This window comes from Somniosus microcephalus, chromosome 21 (assembly GCF_052327205.1).
Source record: "Somniosus microcephalus isolate GS21.2 chromosome 21, FLI_Smic_1.0, whole genome shotgun sequence".
Classification (NCBI taxonomy): Eukaryota; Metazoa; Chordata; class Chondrichthyes; order Squaliformes; family Somniosidae; genus Somniosus; species Somniosus microcephalus.
Genome location: NC_141007.1, coordinates 7,364,186 through 7,387,281, shown reverse-complemented (window position 1 = coordinate 7,387,281; position 23,096 = coordinate 7,364,186). Strand labels below are relative to the sequence as shown.

Sequence of the window (23,096 nt, the reverse complement as noted above, 5' to 3'; positions counted from 1 at the left end):
CTGGACAGTGAACACACACTCTGTGCTGGACAGTGAACACACACTCTGTGCTGGACAGTGAACACACACTCTGTGCTGGACAGTGAACACACACTCTGTGCTGGACAGTGAACACACACTCTGTGCTGGACAGTGAACACACACTCTGTGCTGGACAGTGAACACACATTGTGCTGGACAGTGAACACACACTTTGTGCTGGACAGTGAACACACACGTGCTGGACAGTGAACACACACGTGCTGGACAGTGAACACACAGCTGGACAGTGAACACACACTGTGCTGGACAGTGAACACACACTGTGCTGGACAGTGAACACACACTGTGCTGGACAGTGAACACACACTGTGCTGGACAGTGAACACACACTGTGCTGGACAGTGAACACACACTGTGCTGGACAGTGAACACACACTGTGCTGGACAGTGAACACACACTGTGCTGGACAGTGAACACACACTGTGCTGGACAGTGAACACACACGTGCTGGACAGTGAACACACACGTTGTGCTGGACAGTGAACGCACACTCTGTGCTGGACAGTGAACGCACACTCTGTGCTGGACAGTGAACGCACACTCTGTGCTGGACAGTGAACACACACTCTGTGCTGGACAGTGAACACACACTCTGTGCTGGACAGTGAACACACACTCTGTGCTGGACAGTGAACACACACGTTGTGCTGGACAGTGAACACACACGTTGTGCTGGACAGTGAACACACACGTTGTGCTGGACAGTGAACACACACGTTGTGCTGGACAGTGAACACACACGTTGTGCTGGACAGTGAACACACACGTTGTGCTGGACAGTGAACACACACGTTGTGCTGGACAGTGAACACACACGTTGTGCTGGACAGTGAACACACACGTTGTGCTGGACAGTGAACGCACACTCTGTGCTGGACAGTGAACGCACACTCTGTGCTGGACAGTGAACGCACACGTTGTGCTGGACAGTGAACACACACTCTGTGCTGGACAGTGAACACACACGTTGTGCTGGACAGTGAACACACACTCTGTGCTGGACAGTGAACACACACGTTGTGCTGGACAGTGAACACACGCTGTGCTGGACAGTGAACACACGTTGTGCTGGACAGTGAACACACACTCTGCTGGACAGTGAACACACACTCTGCTGGACAGTGAACACACACGTTGTGCTGGACAGTGAACACACACTCTGTGCTGGACAGTGAACGCACACTCTGTGCTGGACAGTGAACACACACTCTGTGCTGGACAGTGAACACACACGTTGTGCTGGACAGTGAACACACACGTTGTGCTGGACAGTGAACACACACGTTGTGCTGGACAGTGAACACACACTCTGTGCTGGACAGTGAACACACACTCTGTGCTGGACAGTGAACACACACGTTGTGCTGGACAGTGAACACACACGTTGTGCTGGACAGTGAACACACACTCTGTGCTGGACAGTGAACACACACTCTGTGCTGGACAGTGAACGCACACTCTGTGCTGGACAGTGAACACACACTCTGCTGGACAGTGAACACACACGTTGTGCTGGACAGTGAACGCACACTCTGTGCTGGACAGTGAACACACACGTTGTGCTGGACAGTGAACGCACACTCTGTGCTGGACAGTGAACACACACGTTGTGCTGGACAGTGAACACACACTCTGTGCTGGACAGTGAACAAACACGTTGTGCTGGACAGTGAACACACACGTGCTGGACAGTGAACACACACGTTGTGCTGGACAGTGAACACACACTCTGTGCTGGATAGTGAACACACACTCTGTGCTGGACAGTGAACACACACGTGCTGGACAGTGAACACACACGTGCTGGACAGTGAACACACACGTGCTGGACAGTGAACACACACGTGCTGGACAGTGAACACACACGTGCTGGACAGTGAACACACACGTGCTGGACAGTGAACACACACTGTGCTGGACAGTGAACACACACGTTGTGCTGGACAGTGAACACACGTTGTGCTGGACAGTGAACACACACGTTGTGCTGGACAGTGAACACACACGTTGTGCTGGACAGTGAACACACACGTTGTGCTGGACAGTGAACACACACTCTGTGCTGGACAGTGAACACACGTTGTGCTGGACAGTGAACACACACTTTGTGCTGGACAGTGAACACACACGTGCTGGACAGTGAACACACACGTTGTGCTGGACAGTGAACACACACTCTGTGCTGGACAGTGAACACACACTTTGTGCTGGACAGTGAACACACACTTTGTGCTGGACAGTGAACACACACTTTGTGCTGGACAGTGAACACACACTTTGTGCTGGACAGTGAACACACACTCTGTGCTGGACAGTGAACACACACTCTCTGCTGGACAGTGAACACACACGTTGTGCTGGACAGTGAACACACACGTTGTGCTGGACAGTGAACACACACGTTGTGCTGGACAGTGAACACACACTTTGTGCTGGACAGTGAACACACACTCTGTGCTGGACAGTGAACACACACTCTGTGCTGGACAGTGAACACACACTCTGTGCTGGACAGTGAACGCACACTCTGTGCTGGACAGTGAACACACACTGCTGGACAGTGAACACACACGTTGTGCTGGACAGTGAACGCACACTCTGTGCTGGACAGTGAACACACACGTTGTGCTGGACAGTGAACGCACACTCTGTGCTGGACAGTGAACACACACGTTGTGCTGGACAGTGAACACACACTCTGTGCTGGACAGTGAACAAACACGTTGTGCTGGACAGTGAACACACACGTGCTGGACAGTGAACACACACGTTGTGCTGGACAGTGAACACACACTCTGTGCTGGATAGTGAACACACACTCTGTGCTGGACAGTGAACACACACGTGCTGGACAGTGAACACACACGTGCTGGACAGTGAACACACACGTGCTGGACAGTGAACACACACGTGCTGGACAGTGAACACACACGTGCTGGACAGTGAACACACACGTGCTGGACAGTGAACACACACTGTGCTGGACAGTGAACACACACGTTGTGCTGGACAGTGAACACACACGTTGTGCTGGACAGTGAACACACACGTTGTGCTGGACAGTGAACACACACGTTGTGCTGGACAGTGAACACACACGTTGTGCTGGACAGTGAACACACACTCTGTGCTGGACAGTGAACACACGTTGTGCTGGACAGTGAACACACACTTTGTGCTGGACAGTGAACACACACGTGCTGGACAGTGAACACACACGTTGTGCTGGACAGTGAACACACACTCTGTGCTGGACAGTGAACACACACTTTGTGCTGGACAGTGAACACACACTTTGTGCTGGACAGTGAACACACACTCTGTGCTGGACAGTGAACACACACTCTGTGCTGGACAGTGAACACACACGTTGTGCTGGACAGTGAACACACACTCTGTGCTGGACAGTGAACACACACTTTGTGCTGGACAGTGAACACACACTCTGTGCTGGACAGTGAACACACACTCTCTGCTGGACAGTGAACACACACGTTGTGCTGGACAGTGAACACACACGTTGTGCTGGACAGTGAACACACACTTTGTGCTGGACAGTGAACACACACTCTGTGCTGGACAGTGAACACACACATTGTGCTGGACAGTGAACACACACTCTGTGCTCGACAGTGAACACACACGTTGTGCTGGACAGTGAACACACACTCTGTGCTGGACAGTGAACACACGTTGTGCTGGACAGTGAACACACACGTTGTGCTGGACAGTGAACACACTCTGTGCTGGACAGTGAACACACACGTTGTGCTGGACAGTGAACACACACTGTGCTGGACAGTGAACACACACGTTGTGCTGGACAGTGAACACACACGTTGTGCTGGACAGTGAACACACACGTTGTGCTGGACAGTGAACACACACGTTGTGCTGGACAGTGAACACACACGTGCTGGACAGTGAACACACGTTGTGCTGGACAGTGAACACACGTTGTGCTGGACAGTGAACACACACGTTGTGCTGGACAGTGAACACACACTCTGTGCTGGACAGTGAACACACACGTTGTGCTGGACAGTGAACACACACTCTGCTGGACAGTGAACACACACTCTGTGCTGGACAGTGAACACACACGTTGTGCTGGACAGTGAACACACACTCTGTGCTGGACAGTGAACACACACTCTGTGCTGGACAGTGAACACACACTCTGTGCTGGACAGTGAACACACACTCTGTGCTGGACAGTGAACACACACGTTGTGCTGGACAGTGAACACACACTCTGTGCTGGACAGTGAACACACACGTTATGCTGGACAGTGAACACACACGTTGTGCTGGACAGTGAACACACACGTGCTGGACAGTGAACACACACGTGCTGGACAGTGAACACACACGTTGTGCTGGACAGTGAACACACACTCTGTGCTGGACAGTGAACACACACTCTGTGCTGGACAGTGAACACACACTCTGTGCTGGACAGTGAACACACACTCTGTGCTGGACAGTGAACACACACTCTGTGCTGGACAGTGAACACACACTCTGTGCTGGACAGTGAACACACACGTGCTGGACAGTGAACACACACGTGCTGGACAGTGAACACACACGTGCTGGACAGTGAACACACACGTGCTGGACAGTGAACACACACGTGCTGGACAGTGAACACACACGTGCTGGACAGTGAACACACACGTGCTGGACAGTGAACACACACGTTGTGCTGGACAGTGAACACACACGTTGTGCTGGACAGTGAACACACACTCTGTGCTGGACAGTGAACACACGTTGTGCTGGACAGTGAACACACACTTTGTGCTGGACAGTGAACACACGTTGTGCTGGACAGTGAACACACACGTTGTGCTGGACAGTGAACACACACTTTGTGCTGGACAGTGAACACACACGTGCTGGACAGTGAACACACACGTGCTGGACAGTGAACACACACTCTGTGCTGGACAGTGAACACACACGTTGTGCTGGACAGTGAACACACACTCTGTGCTGGACAGTGAACACACACTCTGTGCTGGATAGTGAACACACACTCTGTGCTGGACAGTGAACACACACTCTGTGCTGGACAGTGAACACACACTCTGTGCTGGACAGTGAACACACACGTTGTGCTGGACAGTGAACACACACGTTGTGCTGGACAGTGAACACACACGTTGTGCTGGACAGTGAACACACACGTTGTGCTGGACAGTGAACACACACGTTGTGCTGGACAGTGAACACACACGTTGTGCTGGACAGTGAACACACACGTTGTGCTGGACAGTGAACACACACGTTGTGCTGGACAGTGAACACACACGTTGTGCTGGACAGTGAACACACACGTTGTGCTGGACAGTGAACACACACTCTGTGCTGGACAGTGAACACACGTTGTGCTGGACAGTGAACACACACTTTGTGCTGGACAGTGAACACACGTTGTGCTGGACAGTGAACACACACGTTGTGCTGGACAGTGAACACACACTTTGTGCTGGACAGTGAACACACACGTGCTGGACAGTGAACACACACGTGCTGGACAGTGAACACACACGCTGTGCTGGACAGTGAACACACACGTTGTGCTGGACAGTGAACACACACTCTGTGCTGGACAGTGAACACACACTCTGTGCTGGACAGTGAACACACACTCTGTGCTGGACAGTGAACACACACTCTGTGCTGGACAGTGAACACACACGTTGTGCTGGACAGTGAACACACACGTTGTGCTGGACAGTGAACACACACGTTGTGCTGGACAGTGAACACACACGTTGTGCTGGACAGTGAACACACACGTTGTGCTGGACAGTGAACACACACGTTGTGCTGGACAGTGAACACACACGTTGTGCTGGACAGTGAACACACACGTTGTGCTGGACAGTGAACACACACGTTGTGCTGGACAGTGAACACACACGTTGTGCTGGACAGTGAACGCACACGTTGTGCTGGACAGTGAACGCACACGTTGTGCTGGACAGTGAACGCACACTCTGTGCTGGACAGTGAACGCACACTCTGTGCTGGACAGTGAACGCACACTCTGTGCTGGACAGTGAACGCACACTCTGTGCTGGACAGTGAACGCACACGTTGTGCTGGACAGTGAACGCACACTCTGTGCTGGACAGTGAACACACACTCTGTGCTGGACAGTGAACACACACTCTGTGCTGGACAGTGAACACACACTCTGTGCTGGACAGTGAACACACACTCTGTGCTGGACAGTGAACACACACGTTGTGCTGGACAGTGAACACACACTCTGTGCTGGACAGTGAACACACACTCTGTGCTGGACAGTGAACACACACGTTGTGCTGGACAGTGAACACACACTCTGTGCTGGACAGTGAACACACACGTTGTGCTGGACAGTGAACACACACTCTGTGCTGGACAGTGAACACACACTCTGTGCTGGACAGTGAACGCACACTCCGTGCTGGACAGTGAACACACACTCTGTGCTGGACAGTGAACACACACGTTGTGCTGGACAGTGAACACACACGTTGTGCTGGACAGTGAACACACACGTTGTGCTGGACAGTGAACACACACGTTGTGCTGGACAGTGAACACACACGTTGTGCTGGACAGTGAACACACACTCTGTGCTGGACAGTGAACACACACTCTGTGCTGGACAGTGAACACACACTCTGTGCTGGACAGTGAACACACACTCTGTGCTGGACAGTGAACACACACGTTGTGCTGGACAGTGAACACACACGTTGTGCTGGACAGTGAACACACACGTTGTGCTGGACAGTGAACACACACGTTGTGCTGGACAGTGAACACACACGTTGTGCTGGACAGTGAACACACACGTTGTGCTGGACAGTGAACGCACACGTTGTGCTGGACAGTGAACGCACACGTTGTGCTGGACAGTGAACGCACACGTTGTGCTGGACAGTGAACGCACACTCTGTGCTGGACAGTGAACGCACACTCTGTGCTGGACAGTGAACGCACACTCTGTGCTGGACAGTGAACGCACACTCTGTGCTGGACAGTGAACGCACACTCTGTGCTGGACAGTGAACACACACGTTGTGCTGGACAGTGAACGCACACTCTGTGCTGGACAGTGAACACACACTCTGTGCTGGACAGTGAACACACACTCTGTGCTGGACAGTGAACACACACTCTGTGCTGGACAGTGAACACACACTCTGTGCTGGACAGTGAACACACACGTTGTGCTGGACAGTGAACACACACTCTGTGCTGGACAGTGAACACACACTCTGTGCTGGACAGTGAACACACACTCTGTGCTGGACAGTGAACACACACTCTGTGCTGGACAGTGAACACACACTCTGTGCTGGACAGTGAACACACACGTTGTGCTGGACAGTGAACACACACGTTGTGCTGGACAGTGAACACACACTCTGTGCTGGACAGTGAACACACACGTTGTGCTGGACAGTGAACACACACTCTGTGCTGGACAGTGAACACACACTCTGTGCTGGACAGTGAACGCACACTCCGTGCTGGACAGTGAACACACACTCCGTGCTGGACAGTGAACACACACGTTGTGCTGGACAGTGAACACACACGTTGTGCTGGACAGTGAACACACACGTTGTGCTGGACAGTGAACACACACTCTGTGCTGGACAGTGAACACACACGTTGTGCTGGACAGTGAACACACACGTTGTGCTGGACAGTGAACACACACGTTGTGCTGGACAGTGAACACACACTCTGTGCTGGACAGTGAACGCACACTCTGTGCTGGACAGTGAACGCACACTCTGTGCTGGACAGTGAACACACACTCTGCTGGACAGTGAACACACACGTTGTGCTGGACAGTGAACGCACACTCTGTGCTGGACAGTGAACACACACGTTGTGCTGGACAGTGAACACACACGTGCTGGACAGTGAACACACACGTTGTGCTGGACAGTGAACACACACTCTGTGCTGGACAGTGAACACACACTCTGTGCTGGATAGTGAACACACACTCTGTGCTGGACAGTGAACACACACGTGCTGGACAGTGAACACACACGTGCTGGACAGTGAACACACACGTGCTGGACAGTGAACACACACGTGCTGGACAGTGAACACACACGTGCTGGACAGTGAACACACACTGCTGGACAGTGAACACACACGTTGTGCTGGACAGTGAACACACACGTTGTGCTGGACAGTGAACACACACGTTGTGCTGGACAGTGAACACACACGTTGTGCTGGACAGTGAACACACACGTTGTGCTGGACAGTGAACACACACTCTGTGCTGGACAGTGAACACACACTGTGCTGGACAGTGAACACACACTCTGTGCTGGACAGTGAACACACACTCTGTGCTGGACAGTGAACACACGTTGTGCTGGACAGTGAACACACACTTTGTGCTGGACAGTGAACACACACGTGCTGGACAGTGAACACACACGTTGTGCTGGACAGTGAACACACACTCTGTGCTGGACAGTGAACACACACTCTGTGCTGGACAGTGAACACACACTTTGTGCTGGACAGTGAACACACACTTTGTGCTGGACAGTGAACACACACTCTGTGCTGGACAGTGAACACACACTTTGTGCTGGACAGTGAACACACACTTTGTGCTGGACAGTGAACACACTGTGCTGGACAGTGAACACACACGTTGTGCTGGACAGTGAACACACACATTGTGCTGGACAGTGAACACACACTCTGTGCTGGACAGTGAACACACACTCTGTGCTCGACAGTGAACACACACGTTGTGCTGGACAGTGAACACACACTCTGTGCTGGACAGTGAACACACGTTGTGCTGGACAGTGAACACACACGTTGTGCTGGACAGTGAACACACTCTGTGCTGGACAGTGGACACACACGTTGTGCTGGACAGTGAACACACACTGTGCTGGACAGTGAACACACACGTTGTGCTGGACAGTGAACACACACGTTGTGCTGGACAGTGAACACACACGTTGTGCTGGACAGTGAACACACACGTTGTGCTGGACAGTGAACACACACGTTGTGCTGGACAGTGAACACACACGTTGTGCTGGACAGTGAACACACACGTTGTGCTGGACAGTGAACACACACGTTGTGCTGGACAGTGAACACACACTCTGTGCTGGACAGTGAACACACACGTTGTGCTGGACAGTGAACACACACTCTGCTGGACAGTGAACACACACTCTGTGCTGGACAGTGAACACACACGTTGTGCTGGACAGTGAACACACACTCTGCTGGACAGTGAACACACACTCTGCTGGACAGTGAACACACACTCTGTGCTGGACAGTGAACACACACGTTGTGCTGGACAGTGAACACACACTCTGCTGGACAGTGAACACACACTCTGTGCTGGACAGTGAACACACACGTTGTGCTGGACAGTGAACACACACTCTGTGCTGGACAGTGAACACACACTCTGTGCTGGACAGTGAACACACACTCTGTGCTGGACAGTGAACACACACTCTGTGCTGGACAGTGAACACACACTCTGTGCTGGACAGTGAACACACACGTTGTGCTGGACAGTGAACACACACTCTGTGCTGGACAGTGAACACACTGTGCTGGACAGTGAACGCACACTGTGCTGGACAGTGAACACACACTCTGTGCTGGACAGTGAACACACACGTTATGCTGGACAGTGAACACACACGTTGTGCTGGACAGTGAACACACACGTGCTGGACAGTGAACACACACGTGCTGGACAGTGAACACACACGTTGTGCTGGACAGTGAACACACACTCTGTGCTGGACAGTGAACACACACTCTGTGCTGGACAGTGAACACACTCTGTGCTGGACAGTGAACACACACTCTGTGCTGGACAGTGAACACACACTCTGTGCTGGACAGTGAACACACACTCTGTGCTGGACAGTGAACACACACGTGCTGGACAGTGAACACACACGTGCTGGACAGTGAACACACACGTGCTGGACAGTGAACACACACGTGCTGGACAGTGAACACACACGTGCTGGACAGTGAACACACACTGTGCTGGACAGTGAACACACACGTTGTGCTGGACAGTGAACACACACTCTGTGTTGGACAGTGAACACACACGTTGTGCTGGACATTGAACGCACACTCTGTGCTGGACAGTGAACACACACTCTGTGCTGGACAGTGAACACACGTTGTGCTGGACAGTGAACACACACTTTGTGCTGGACAGTGAACACACGTTGTGCTGGACAGTGAACACACACTCTGTGCTGGACAGTGAACACACGTTGTGCTGGACAGTGAACACACACTTTGTGCTGGACAGTGAACACACGTTGTGCTGGACAGTGAACACACACGTACTGGACAGTGAACACACACTCTGTGCTGGACAGTGAACACACACGTTGTGCTGGACAGTGAACACACACTCTGTGCTGGACAGTGAACACACACTCTGTGCTGGACAGTGAACACACACGTTGTGCTGGACAGTGAACACACACTCTGTGCTGGACAGTGAACACACACGTTGTGCTGGACAGTGAACACACACGTTGTGCTGGACAGTGAACGCACATTCTGTGCTGGACAGTGAACACACACTCTGCTGGACAGTGAACACACGTTGTGCTGGACAGTGAACACACACTTTGTGCTGGACAGTGAACACACACGTTGTGCTGGACAGTGAACACACACGTTGTGCTGGACAGTGAACACACACGTTGTGCTGGACAGTGAACACACACGTTGTGCTGGACAGTGAACACACACGTTGTGCTGGACAGTGAACACACACGTTGTGCTGGACAGTGAACACACACGTTGTGCTGGACAGTGAACACACACGTTGTGCTGGACAGTGAACACACACGTTGTGCTGGACAGTGAACACACACGTTGTGCTGGACAGTGAACACACACGTTGTGCTGGACAGTGAACACACACGTTGTGCTGGACAGTGAACACACGTGCTGGACAGTGAACGCACACGTTGTGCTGGACAGTGAACGCACACTCTGTGCTGGACAGTGAACGCACACTCTGTGCTGGACAGTGAACGCACACTCTGTGCTGGACAGTGAACGCACACTCTGTGCTGGACAGTGAACGCACACTCTGTGCTGGACAGTGAACACACACTCTGTGCTGGACAGTGAACACACACGTTGTGCTGGACAGTGAACACACGTGCTGGACAGTGAACACACACGTTGTGCTGGACAGTGAACACACACGTTGTGCTGGACAGTGAACACACACGTTGTGCTGGACAGTGAACACACACTCTGTGCTGGACAGTGAACACACACTCTGTGCTGGACAGTGAACACACACGTTGTGCTGGACAGTGAACACACACTCTGTGCTGGACAGTGAACACACGTTGTGCTGGACAGTGAACACACACGTTGTGCTGGACAGTGAACACACACGTTGTGCTGGACAGTGAACACACGTTGTGCTGGACAGTGAACACACACTCTGTGCTGGACAGTGAACACACACTCTGTGCTGGACAGTGAACACACACTCTGTGCTGGACAGTGAACACACACTCTGTGCTGGACAGTGAACACACACTCTGTGCTGGACAGTGAACACACACTCTGTGCTGGACAGTGAACACACACTCTGTGCTGGACAGTGAACACACACTCTGTGCTGGACAGTGAACACACACTCTGTGCTGGACAGTGAACACACACTCTGTGCTGGACAGTGAACACACACTCTGTGCTGGACAGCCAACGGGAAATGGGTGAAGGCAGCACTGGGAAACCATCGAGCATATTTAACGTGCTCCTGAAGGGTTGCATTGTGCGCTGTATTTGAATTCCTTCTCGGTGAATTTCCAGCCTAAGCTGAGCTCGGCCTGGGTGGTGGGAGGAGCGCTGCTATTAGATTCAGTGTCCGCGGGCTCGGGAGGGCAAAGGCTGCCACTCTGGGTCCCTGTGCCGTGTCTCCTGTTCGAAAGTGCATGTGTGTGGATGTTGGGCGAGGACAAAATCGATTTTGGTTGTGATGCCACCCACAAACATATAACCTGCAGACACTAATGTCTGGGTTGATGTGAAGAATGATGACTTGTGAGCAATATGGTGCTGGAGGGCAGCCAGTTTCTGTGGAGCTGTACCATGGCCAGGGGTCACCGCCTTCAGGAGAGCAGGGTGGGTGTGCGGATATTTAATAGCCTGTAGGTAGTACGTACTGTTGCTCCGTTCTGTTCCTGTGAGGCTTGGTCCATTGGCCAGGTCCAGATCTGTATTTGATACTCGGTGGCATAGTGGTTAGCACTGTTGCCTCACAGCGCCAGGGACCCGGGTTCGAATCCGGCCTCGGGCGACTGTCTGTGTGGAGTTTGCACATTCTCCCCGTGTTTGCGTGGGTTTACTCCGGGTTCTCCGGTTTCCTCCCACAGTCCAAAGATGTGCAGGTTAGGTTGATTGGCTATGATAAATTGACCCTTAGTGTTAGGGGGATTAAATACGTGGGGTTACGGGGATCGGGTGGAATATGTGTCGGTGCAGGCTCGATGGGCCGAAATGGCCTCTATCTGCACTGTGGGGTTTCTGTGATTCTGTGAATGTAAACTTCAAGGAATCAGTTCTTTCAGTGTGTTTTAATGTTTGTGAGGTTCACTAATGCGTGTTTCCCTCACAGACGAGTCGGTGTTGATGGATCTGAAGGCCCTGTTACTGGAAGCTAAGCAGAAGGTCCCACCTGTTCTACAGGTCCTTCAGACAGGAGATGAGACTATGCTGGATATCGGAGGTATGTTGGCCTATTGCCTGTAAACGGCAGTCAGCTTAACCTTTCTACTTTCAGGCGTTCCAACTTTGAAATGCTGAAGAGAAAGGAAGTCTTGCATTGATATTGTACCATACCACACCTCAAACATCTTTCAAAGTGTAGAGAAATACAGCAGTCTTTCTGTGCACAGCAAGATCCCAAGAGGGGCCTTGGCTGCACTGAGACCAGCGTCATTCCGGATGACATGACATTTCTGCAAAGTATGTTTTCCTCTTCAGAAGATCACGGAGTTTTTCAATATTAAATTTCTTCCTGATCTCCACACCTGCCCCACACACCTGCTGGTGAGGCGTACAGGAGACCGACTGACTGGTGTCTGTTAATGAGGCAGTGAAACCAGCCATGGGAAGCTGCATATGTTTCTTTGTTTTCCCCCTTCCCCCCTGCGGAAAGCACTTGGACCTCAGCCATGCTGGTGAAGGGTGCGGGGAGATCCTTGGGGCAAAGACCAGGAATTGCGGAGTAGTGAGCCAGTCTTTTTCCGAGTGGCAGGCAGTGACTAGTGGGGTACCGCAGGGATCGGTGCTAGGACCCCAGTTATTCACAATATATATTAATGATCTAGACGAGGGAACTAGATGTAATATCTCCAAGTTTGCGGACGACACAAAGCTGGGTGGGTGTGTGTGCTGTGAGGAGGATGCAGAGAAACTCCAGTATGATTTGGACAGGTTGGGTGATTGGGCAGATGTATGGCAGATGCAGTATAATGTGGATAAATGCGAGGTTATCCACTTCGGTGGCAAAAACAGGAAGACAGATTATTATCTGAACGGCAATAGATTGGGAGAAGGGGAAGTGCAACAAGACCTGGGTGTCCTTGTGCACCAGTCGCTGAAGGTAAGCATGCAAGTGCAGCAGGCGATTAAGAAGGCAAATGGTATGTTGGCCTTCATTACGAGAGGATTCGAGTACAGGAACAAGGATGTCTTGCTGCAGTTGTACAGGGACTTGGTGAGACCACACCTTGAGTATTGTGTGCAGTTTTGGTCGCTATTCTGCCCTTGCAGCGCGTTCCTATGCAGAGCTAGACAGGTAGCTAACAACTTGATATCTTCCCATAAAAATCACAAGGCTTGACTTTTCTTGTAAACTTTACTGAAGGATTCTTATTGTGAAACTGAAATACAATACAGAAATGGAAGCACACATTAGTACACAAGCACATAACATATGCATACACACATTTAGGTACGCCTGAGCATCACAGTACATTTGGCATGTAACTTACCAAAACACGTGAAAACACAGCTTACTGTGAATATACATTTAGCAAACTGAAAGGCATTCTCTTACATTCACTTTAAATTAGCCCTGTACATAGTGCATCAAATACAGCTACAAGTTAACCAGCTAGACACAGAGAGCGAGCACTTCACGGCTAGCTGTGCAAGTTTGCTTACAGAGAAAGGTTACAAACTAAACATTTTCTGCAAAATATAGTGTACACTAATCATCTATAACATTCTCAAGTACTTACAGACAAATAGTGTTCAAGGCTGAAGCGTAACAAGAAAATAACTGCAAGACAATGTGTCGAGCTGCAGGTCTTGTGCTACACAGCAGTTTACTTTACTGCGCTTTACTGCATTTGCTAGGTACCAAATATCCACTAGGTGGCGGCACGCAATGGAAATCGACCCAAATTACTCAAACCCCATAAATTAACTTGAAAACTAACATAAATTCCTAAAGGAAGGCAGCACAGTCGCCTTACCTGAGGAAGGATGTTCTTGCCATGGAAGGAGTGCAGTGAAGATTCACCAGGCTGATACCTGGGATGGCAGGAATGACGTATGAGGAGAGATTGTTTCGATTGGGCTTATACTCACTGGAGTTTAGAAGATTGAGAGGGGATCTCATCGAAACCTATAAAATTCTGTCAGGCCTGGACAGACTAGATGCAGGAAGGATGTTTCTGATGGCCGGGGAGTCCAGAACCAGGGGTCATAGTCTAAGGATAAGGGGTAAGCCATTTAGGACTGAAATGAGGAGGAATTTCTTCACCCAGAGAGTGGTGAACCTGTGGAATTCTCTGCCACAGAGGGCGGTGGAGGCCAGTTCATTAAGTATATTCAAGAAAGAGTTGGATATATTTCTTAAGGCTAAAGGGATCAAGGGATATGGGGAGAAGGCAGGGACAGGGTACTGAATTTGGATGATCAGCCATGATCTCATTGAATGGCGGAGCAGGCTCAAAGGGCCGAATGGCCTACTCCTATCTTCTATGAGATGCTCTTCGCCTGTACACAGGGTGGGTTTGATGAGGTGCTCTCCGCCTGTACACAGGGTGGGTTTGATGAGATGCTCTCCGCCTGTACACAGGGTGGGTTTGATGAGATGCTCTCCGACTGTACACCGGGTGGGTTTGCTGAGATCCTCTCTGCCTGTACACAGGGTGGGTTTGATGAGCTGCTCTCCGCCTGTACACAGGGTGGGTTTGATGAGATGCTCTCTGCCTGTACATGGAGTGGGTTTGATGAGATGCTCTCCGCCTGTACACGGAGTGGGTTTGATGAGATGCTCTCCGCCTGTACACAGGGTGGGTTTGATGAGATGCTCTCCGCCTGTACACGGAGTGGGTTTGACGAGATGCTCTCCGCCTGTACACGGAGTGGGTTTGATGAGATGCTCTCCGCCTGTACACGGAGTGGGTTTGATGAGATGCTCTCCGCCTGTACACGGAGTGGGTTTGATGAGATGCTCTCCGCCTGTACATGGAGTGGGTTTGATGAGATGCTCTCCGCCTGTACACAGGGTGGGTTTGATGAGATGCTCTCCGCTTGTACACGGAGTGGGTTTGATGAGATGCTCTCCGCCTGTGCACGGAGTGGGTTTGATGAGATGCTCTCCGCCTGTACACGGAGTGGGTTTGATGAGATGCTCTCCGCCTGTACACAGGGTGGGTTTGATGAGATGCTCTCCGCCTGTACACAGGGTGGGTTTGATGAGGTGCTCTCCGCCTGTACACAGGGTGGGTTTGATGAGGTGCTCTCCTCCTGTACACAGGGTGGGTTTGATGAGGTGCTCTCCGCCTGTACACGGAGTGGGTTTGATGAGATGCTCTCCGCCTGTACACGGAGTGGGTTTGATGAGATGCTCTCCGCCTGTACACGGAGTGGGTTTGATGAGATGCTCTCCGCCTGTACACAGGGTGGGTTTGATGAGATGCTCTCCGCCTGTACACGGAGTGGGTTTGATGAGATGCTCTCCGCCTGTACACAGGGTGGGTTTGATGAGATGCTCTCCGCCTGTACACAGGGTGGGTTTGATGAGATGCTCTCTGCCTGTGCACGGAGTGGGTTTGATGAGATGCTCTTTGCTATTTTATGTGTAATTCTGGTGCTTTGTGCAGGTGAAAGAGGCTGCACATTTTGTGGTGGTTTGGGCCATCGTATCACAGACTGTCCGAAACTGGAGGCCATGCAGACGAAGCAGGTCAGCAACATCGGTCGCAAGGACTACCTGGCTCACAGCTCGATGGACTTCTAACCTCAGCTCCCCCCAGTGCAACTAGCGGCTCCGGCAACACTTCTGTGCATCACAAAGAGAGAGACTGGGTGACTGGTGTGTCATTCTGTGACCAGCTCCGTGCATTTCCCGAAGTTTGTGTGTTGTTGTCCAATCTCCAGTTGAAAGCACATTTATCTGCGATAGTAAAAGGGAACATTTCATTGCAGCGCAACACTTGGGTCTGTCCTACCTGTAGTTCAGGGTTTCAGAGTAGCTCGCTGCCTTACTTGGACTTAAGGACCCTGATGAACACCAGACGTTCAAGCCTTGACTTTTGTCAACCTGCACCTTAACTATGGACTTCAGTAAATGGGGACTGTCCTTACATAATCCTCAGTAGCTTGATGGATGCTCTTGGTTTGGTGATCTTCATTTATGGGTCAGACACTCACCTCACCAAAAAAGTAACTATCTGTTGAAAATAAAGACTCTTTTTGAAATAATCTGCTCAGTGCCTCTCTCTACCCTCCCCACATCATCCTGGAATGCAAACATAACCTTGGCTGCTCTTCTCCATCACCAACTGTTTCCTGAAACGCCCCCCCCACTCCCCTCCCCTTCTCCCTCCCCTTCCCCTTCTCCCTCCCCTTCCCCTTCTCCCCCCCTCCCCTTCTCCCTCCCCCTCCCTTTCTCCCCCCCTCCCCTTCTCCCTCCTCTCCTCCCCTCTCGCCTCCCCTCTCTCCTCCCTCCCTCCCTCCCTCTTTCCCCCCCCCACTCCTCCTCTCCTCCCTCTTCCCCCCCACTCCTTCCCCCCCCTCCCCTTTGAAAGTTGGCTTTCCCTACCCCCTCTCTGCTGATCACACCTCCCCAGAGGTCTGTGTCCTTTCCAACTCTGGCGTTAAAGTCGCCAAGGAGGATCAGCTTGTCGCCTGTTGGGACTCGGGACAGTTCATCGTTTATGGTGAAGCCTACCCCATGGAGGCGGCATTCTTCAGGTTTGCTTTTCCAGAAGAAGGTGTAGCCACCGCCTTGCTCCTTGAGCTGGCCTTCCCCTGCCCGCCGGGTCTCACTTAGGGTGGTGATGTCAATGTCGAAATGTCTGAACTCCCGGGCAACGATGGCAGTACGGCGTTCTGGTCTGTCACTGTTGGGGCTGTCCATGAGGGGCCTGACGTTCCAGCTCCCGAACTTAATTTTAAAGGGTGGAAGATGCCTGTGCATGAATTCTTTTAACATGGGGTGGCCGTTGCACACCAGCTACCACACGGGCTTGACAGAGCAAGGTCTTGGTCCAATGGAGACCAGGCTCTGCTACAACAGCCTAGCACACACACACACAAACATACTGCTACTGTCCTCCTTCCTGCAGGTCCTCTCTGCTTGGGTTTCGTAGGATGCTGTGTCGTCCTTCCGACCTCGCTGTTGGCCCGTGCCGCACCTTCCCTGGGCCCCAACCCCACTGCTGGTCAACGCTGCGCCACTCCTGGGCCTTGACCTCGCTGCTGGGCTCGTCCTCGCTCCAATTTTGCTAAAAAGTTTATTATGTGGTACTTTATCAAAGGGACTTTTGAAAGTTCATACACACATCAATCACACTACCTTCACTAATGCTCTCCATTACGTCATCAAAGAACTCAATCAAGTCACGATTTGCCTTTTACAAATCCGCGCTGGCTTTCATTTATTAACCCATATTTTTCCAAGTGGCAATTAATTATGCATCGGCTACGAACAACTTCCATTCATATAGCGCCATTAACATAGTAAAATGTCCCAGGTTGCTTCATAAGAACATAAAAAAATAGGAGCAGTAATTGGCCACTTGGCCTCTCGAGCTTACTCCGCCATTCAATAAGATTATGGCTGATCTCGGGCTCAAAGCCACTTCCCAGCCCGCTCCCCATACCCTTCACTCCCTTATCTTGCAAAAATTTGTCTATCTCCACTTTAAATGTATTTAATGACCCAGCCTCCACAGCTCTCTGGGGCAGAGAATTCCACAGATTTACGACCCTCGGAGAAGTTCCTCCTCATCCAGGAGGGGAAACATCGGGCTGGATTTTCACTCAGAAAGTTGTAGTCCCGCCTCCATCGAGATGTGGCCAATCCACGCGATTTTCACTTGATTGACCTTGAGCCCGCCCCCCCCTACTCCTCCCCCCTCCCCCTACTCCTCCCCCCTCCCCCTACTCCTCCCCCTCCCCCTACTCCTCCCCCTCCCCCTACTCCCCTCCCTCCCCCTACTCCTCCCCCCCTACTCCTCCATGAGGTTGCTGGCCCAACATTATTTAATGACCTCAAGATTGTCACTGGCTATCTGTGAGTCTTTTCAAGAAGCTTGCCGCAGGAGAGGACTCATTGAGGGTGACAATCATTGGGATGCGACGATGACAAGCTGAACTGTCTTACTCCCCCAATAGGCTACGAAATCTCTTTGCCATTATAATTGCCCTCTGCAGACATTCCAACCCGATGCAGTTGTGGGAAGATCACAAAGACAGCCTCACAGAAGACATCTTACGCCGACTCGGCAGAGCCAACCCCACAATGGCACTCAACTTCACTGATGCAATGTACAATCAGGCATTGATCATTTTGAAGGATAAGACTTTGGCATTGGCTGGCAAGTCTCTGACTCAGTTGAACCTTCCATCTCCCATTAGGAATGATTCTCCAGGTCTCAGCAGAGAGGTCCTCAGAGAAACCACCTACAATGTTGAGGAACTGACCTCCTTTGTCACAGTCACTGAGCCTAAATTGCTTCTAGACCAGAAACAGACTTACAGGTTGGTTCTCGATATGGTGGAAAACAACACTGCTGGCATTATCTTCCTCAATGCCTGGTGGAACAGGAAAGACATTCCTGATCAATCTTTTGCTGGCCACGGTTCGCTCTAAGGGATTCATTGCACTAGCTGTTGCCTCATCAGGAATCGCTGCAACTCTTCTCCAAGGAGGTCGCACTGCCCACTCAACCTTTCCTCTCCCTCTGGATCTGAATAGACAACAACACCCAGTGTTTAACATTACCACATCAACTGCTGAGCTGCTTCCAAAGTCTAAACTCATTGTGTGGGATGAGTGTACAAAGATCCACAAGAGGGCACTTGAAGAACTCAACAGCACTCTACAAGATCTAAGAGGCTGCATACCTACTACAAGATAACAGATTTAACAGTGTAATGTTGAAAACATTTTTATTGATTATAAAATCACTCTACAATACCAAACCCATTGGGTTTGCAAACCTTTACCAGAACGAGTATTCACTCAGTCTTTGGTTGTAACTCCACCATATTGTAAAATGTTGTATTCTACATTATTATTGGCATAAATGTTCACTGTTGATTTCTAAACTGACCTCTAAATGAGTGAGATAGTATCTTTTATTTCCATATTCAACTCATACACTGAAACATTGTGAATAATGTTATATCACTCCTGGGTGCTTAGGAAGAGTTCTTCAATCCCAACAGTTTTATAAACATGGCACAGCGTTCTTGCGTTCCCTCGGCACCGCCGGGCACTCTAGCTAGTTATTAATAAAAGGGACCCTGCATGGACATTTTTAAAAAGGGTACCCAAGGATGGCGTCCGCACCTCGTGACCAAAAGCCTGCAAGATTTTAAAAGCTTGGACTCTGTGGCACAAGCAGCTTCTGGGGAAATCGAAACCTAAAATGCAGTTTCTGTGAAGGACTTTGTATTTTGGAAAGCAGACAGAACATTGAATATGCATTAAGCCAGATCGTAGACAGACCAAAACCAGTTAGGCCTATACTTGAGGCCATCAAGTTGTTTGCATCTATAATCGGAAACAGCTTAAGGAAGCCATTGAGGCTGAACAGGCCGATTAAAATGCATTAATAACAATACAGCTCAGACATCAGGACATTAGGTGCGATCACCGGCCATCTAAAAACAGTTAATTTAGATTGCTACAATTATTTAAACTAGCCCGCCAGAATTGGAACAATGACCTAACCTGATTTGGTGTGCAGATAAGGGTTATCGTAAGGAGTATAACTGCAGGCCCCAGGTAGCAATCTCGCTCTGCTCTCTTGCTCTTGCCCTGGTCCCTGCTCTTGTGGCTCCAGCCTCTTGGGCTGCCGCTCGTACTTGAGCCCTGGCCTCGTGGCGGGTTCTCTCCCCGTAGCAGATTTTCAGTAACCAGTTACACCATACCAACAGCAGGGGAGGGGAACGAGACCCAAGTCCATAGCCATCCAGGACGCCCAGGCCGCAGAAAGGGGCGATACGAAGTTGAGCAGGTAGCCCAGGACTTGTATAGTAGTCCGGCAAGACAAGACGGAGAAGACGATAACAACTCGATAAGGGCAGAGCAGGGCAGCGAAAAACGTATCTGATGGGCCTTCAATAACCACAAAACTAGAAGTTATAGACTTAAACAAGTTGGCTTTTAATCACTAAGATCAGAGCTAACATCTCAACACGCCGACTGGTTCACAGGAATGAGTCATACAGATCCTGGGATCTTTATGTAAGAGAAGTCAGGGGCGGAGCCAAGAGCCAAGACCTGGAACCTCCCAGATTAGTCGGGAAAGAGGAGGTGAAACTATACACAGTGGGGGAGGGTAATATACATGAGTGCAAAACGAATACAGGATCAAGACAAACAGATTTCATTACATTCACCCCTTCTATAGATTTAGTCCATCGGGGTGATGTTTCTTAAAAGTTGGTATAAGTGAGTCTGTCAGGAGGTTTTGCAGTTCTCAGTGATCGGCGCAAAGCCGGTTGGGGTGCCTCTAGGGGAGTGGATTCTGGTTCCTCTGCTGTCCGGGCCTCCGCAGTGTCTTCCAGGTTATCTGCAGTGTCCTCCAGGTTAAAGTTGGGTATTGATACCTCTGGGCGTCCTGTCTCTTTGTAGTGTAGGTCTTCATCGGGTAGTCTCCCATCGTTCTCTCCGCTCCCCGAGGGAGCGAGGTCTTTTATGGAAACAGTGTCCTCTCACCCGTCAGAGTATTCGATATAGGCGTACTGAAGGTTTGCATGGAGTAGCTGTACATTTTCCACAAGGGGGTCCGTTTTATGGCCTCTCACGTGCTTCCGCAATAGTACTGTCCCTGGAGACGTCAGCCACGCGGGTAGAGATATGCCCGAGGTGGATTTCCGGGGGAAAACGAACATCTTTTCGTGAGGGGTAGCGTTAGTGGCAGTACATAACAGAGCCCTTATGGAGTGGAGTACGTCTGGGAGGACTTCCTGCCAGCGGGAGGTCAGAAGGCCTTTTGACTTTAAGGCTAACGTGACAGCCTTCCAAACAGTAGCATTCTCCCTTTCCACTTGCCCATTACCCCGGGGGTTGTAGCTAGTGGTTCTGCTAGTGGCTATCCCCTTCGAGAGCAAGAACTGGCGCAGCTCGTCACTCATGAATGACGTCCCCCTATCGCTGTGTATGTAGTTTGGCATGCCAAACATGCAGAATAGATTACCGAGACACTTGATGACCGTGGCACTGGTCATGCCTGGGCAGGGAATGGCGAAGGGGAAGCGGGAATATTCATCAATGATATTGAGGAAGTATACGTTATGGTCGGCAGAGGGAAGGGGTCCCTTGAAGTCCAGACTTAGGCGCTCGAATGGCCGTGTGGCTTTGATAAGGTGTGCACGGTCAGACCTGTAGAAACGAGGCTTGCATTCCGCACAGATGCGGCAGGCTCTGGTCATTGCCCTGACCTCCTCGATGGAGTGGGGCAGATTGCGGGACTTTATAAAATGGTATAGTTGGGTGACCCCTGGGTGACAGAGGTCGTTGTGGAGACCCTGTAATTTGTCCGTATGAATGCTGGCACACATTCCCCGCGATAGGGCGTCTGGGGGTTCATTAAGGGCTCCCGGCCTGTACATAATATCATAGTCGAACGTGGATAGTTCGATCCTCCACCTGAGTATTTTGTCATTCTTGATTTTCCCCCTTTGTTATTAAACGTGAAAGCCACCGACCGCTGGTCGGTGAGCAGGGTGAAACGTTTGCCGGCTAGGTAGTGTCTCCAGTGCCGCACTGCCTCCACTATAGCCTGTGCCTCCTTCTCGACAGAAGAGTGCCTGATTTCAGGTCCCTGAAGGGTTCGGGAGAAGAAGGCCACAGGTCTCCCAGCCTGATTGAGGGTCGCAGCTAAGGCAAAGTCTGACGCATCGCTTTCGACTTGAAAGGGAATGCATTCGTCCACTGCACACACTGCAGCCCTTTCAATGTCCTGTTTAATACTGGTGAAAGCCTCCCGAGCTTCAGCTGATAGTGGGAAGGACGTCGATTTAATGAGGGGTCGGGCCTCATCAGAGTAATTGGGCACCCATTGGGCATAATACGAAAAAAATCCCAGGCACCTTTTTAAAGCTTTGGGATTGTGTGGCAGGGGCAGTTCCTTTAGGGGGCGTAATCAGTCAGGGTCCGGTCCAATTACCCCATCTTCCACCACACAGCCGAGGATATAGAGACGGGTTGTGTTGAAGACACATTTGTCTTCGTTGTAGGTTAGATTCAGCTTTAGGGCAGTTTTTTTAAATCTCGCAAGATTTAGATCGTGGTCTTGCTGGTTGTGCCCGCAGATAGTGACATTGTCCAGATAGGGGTAGGTAGCTTGTAGTTTATTCTCATCAACCATGCGGTCCATCTCACGTTGGAAGACCGAGACCCCATTTGTTACTCCGAAGGGCACTCTGAGAAATTTGGTAGAGGCGCCCGTTCGCCTCGAAGGCGGTGTATGGGCGGTCCTCCGTTCTA

General features: G+C 51.0%; 1 protein-coding gene across 1 annotated transcript in view; it reads left to right on the top strand.

Annotated features, from left to right (window-relative positions):
- Window positions 1-19,710, top strand: part of ddx41 (DEAD (Asp-Glu-Ala-Asp) box polypeptide 41) — an 84,181-nt gene extending 64,471 nt beyond the window's left edge. Inside the window, exons 16-17 of the mRNA XM_085963227.1 lie at window positions 12,747-12,857; window positions 16,252-19,710. Coding sequence (XP_085819353.1) covers window positions 12,747-12,857; window positions 16,252-16,388 — 248 coding nt within the window. The 3' untranslated portion in view covers window positions 16,389-19,710. The remainder of the gene's footprint in view (window positions 1-12,746; window positions 12,858-16,251) is intronic.
- The last annotated feature ends 3,386 nt before the right edge of the window (window positions 19,711-23,096 follow it).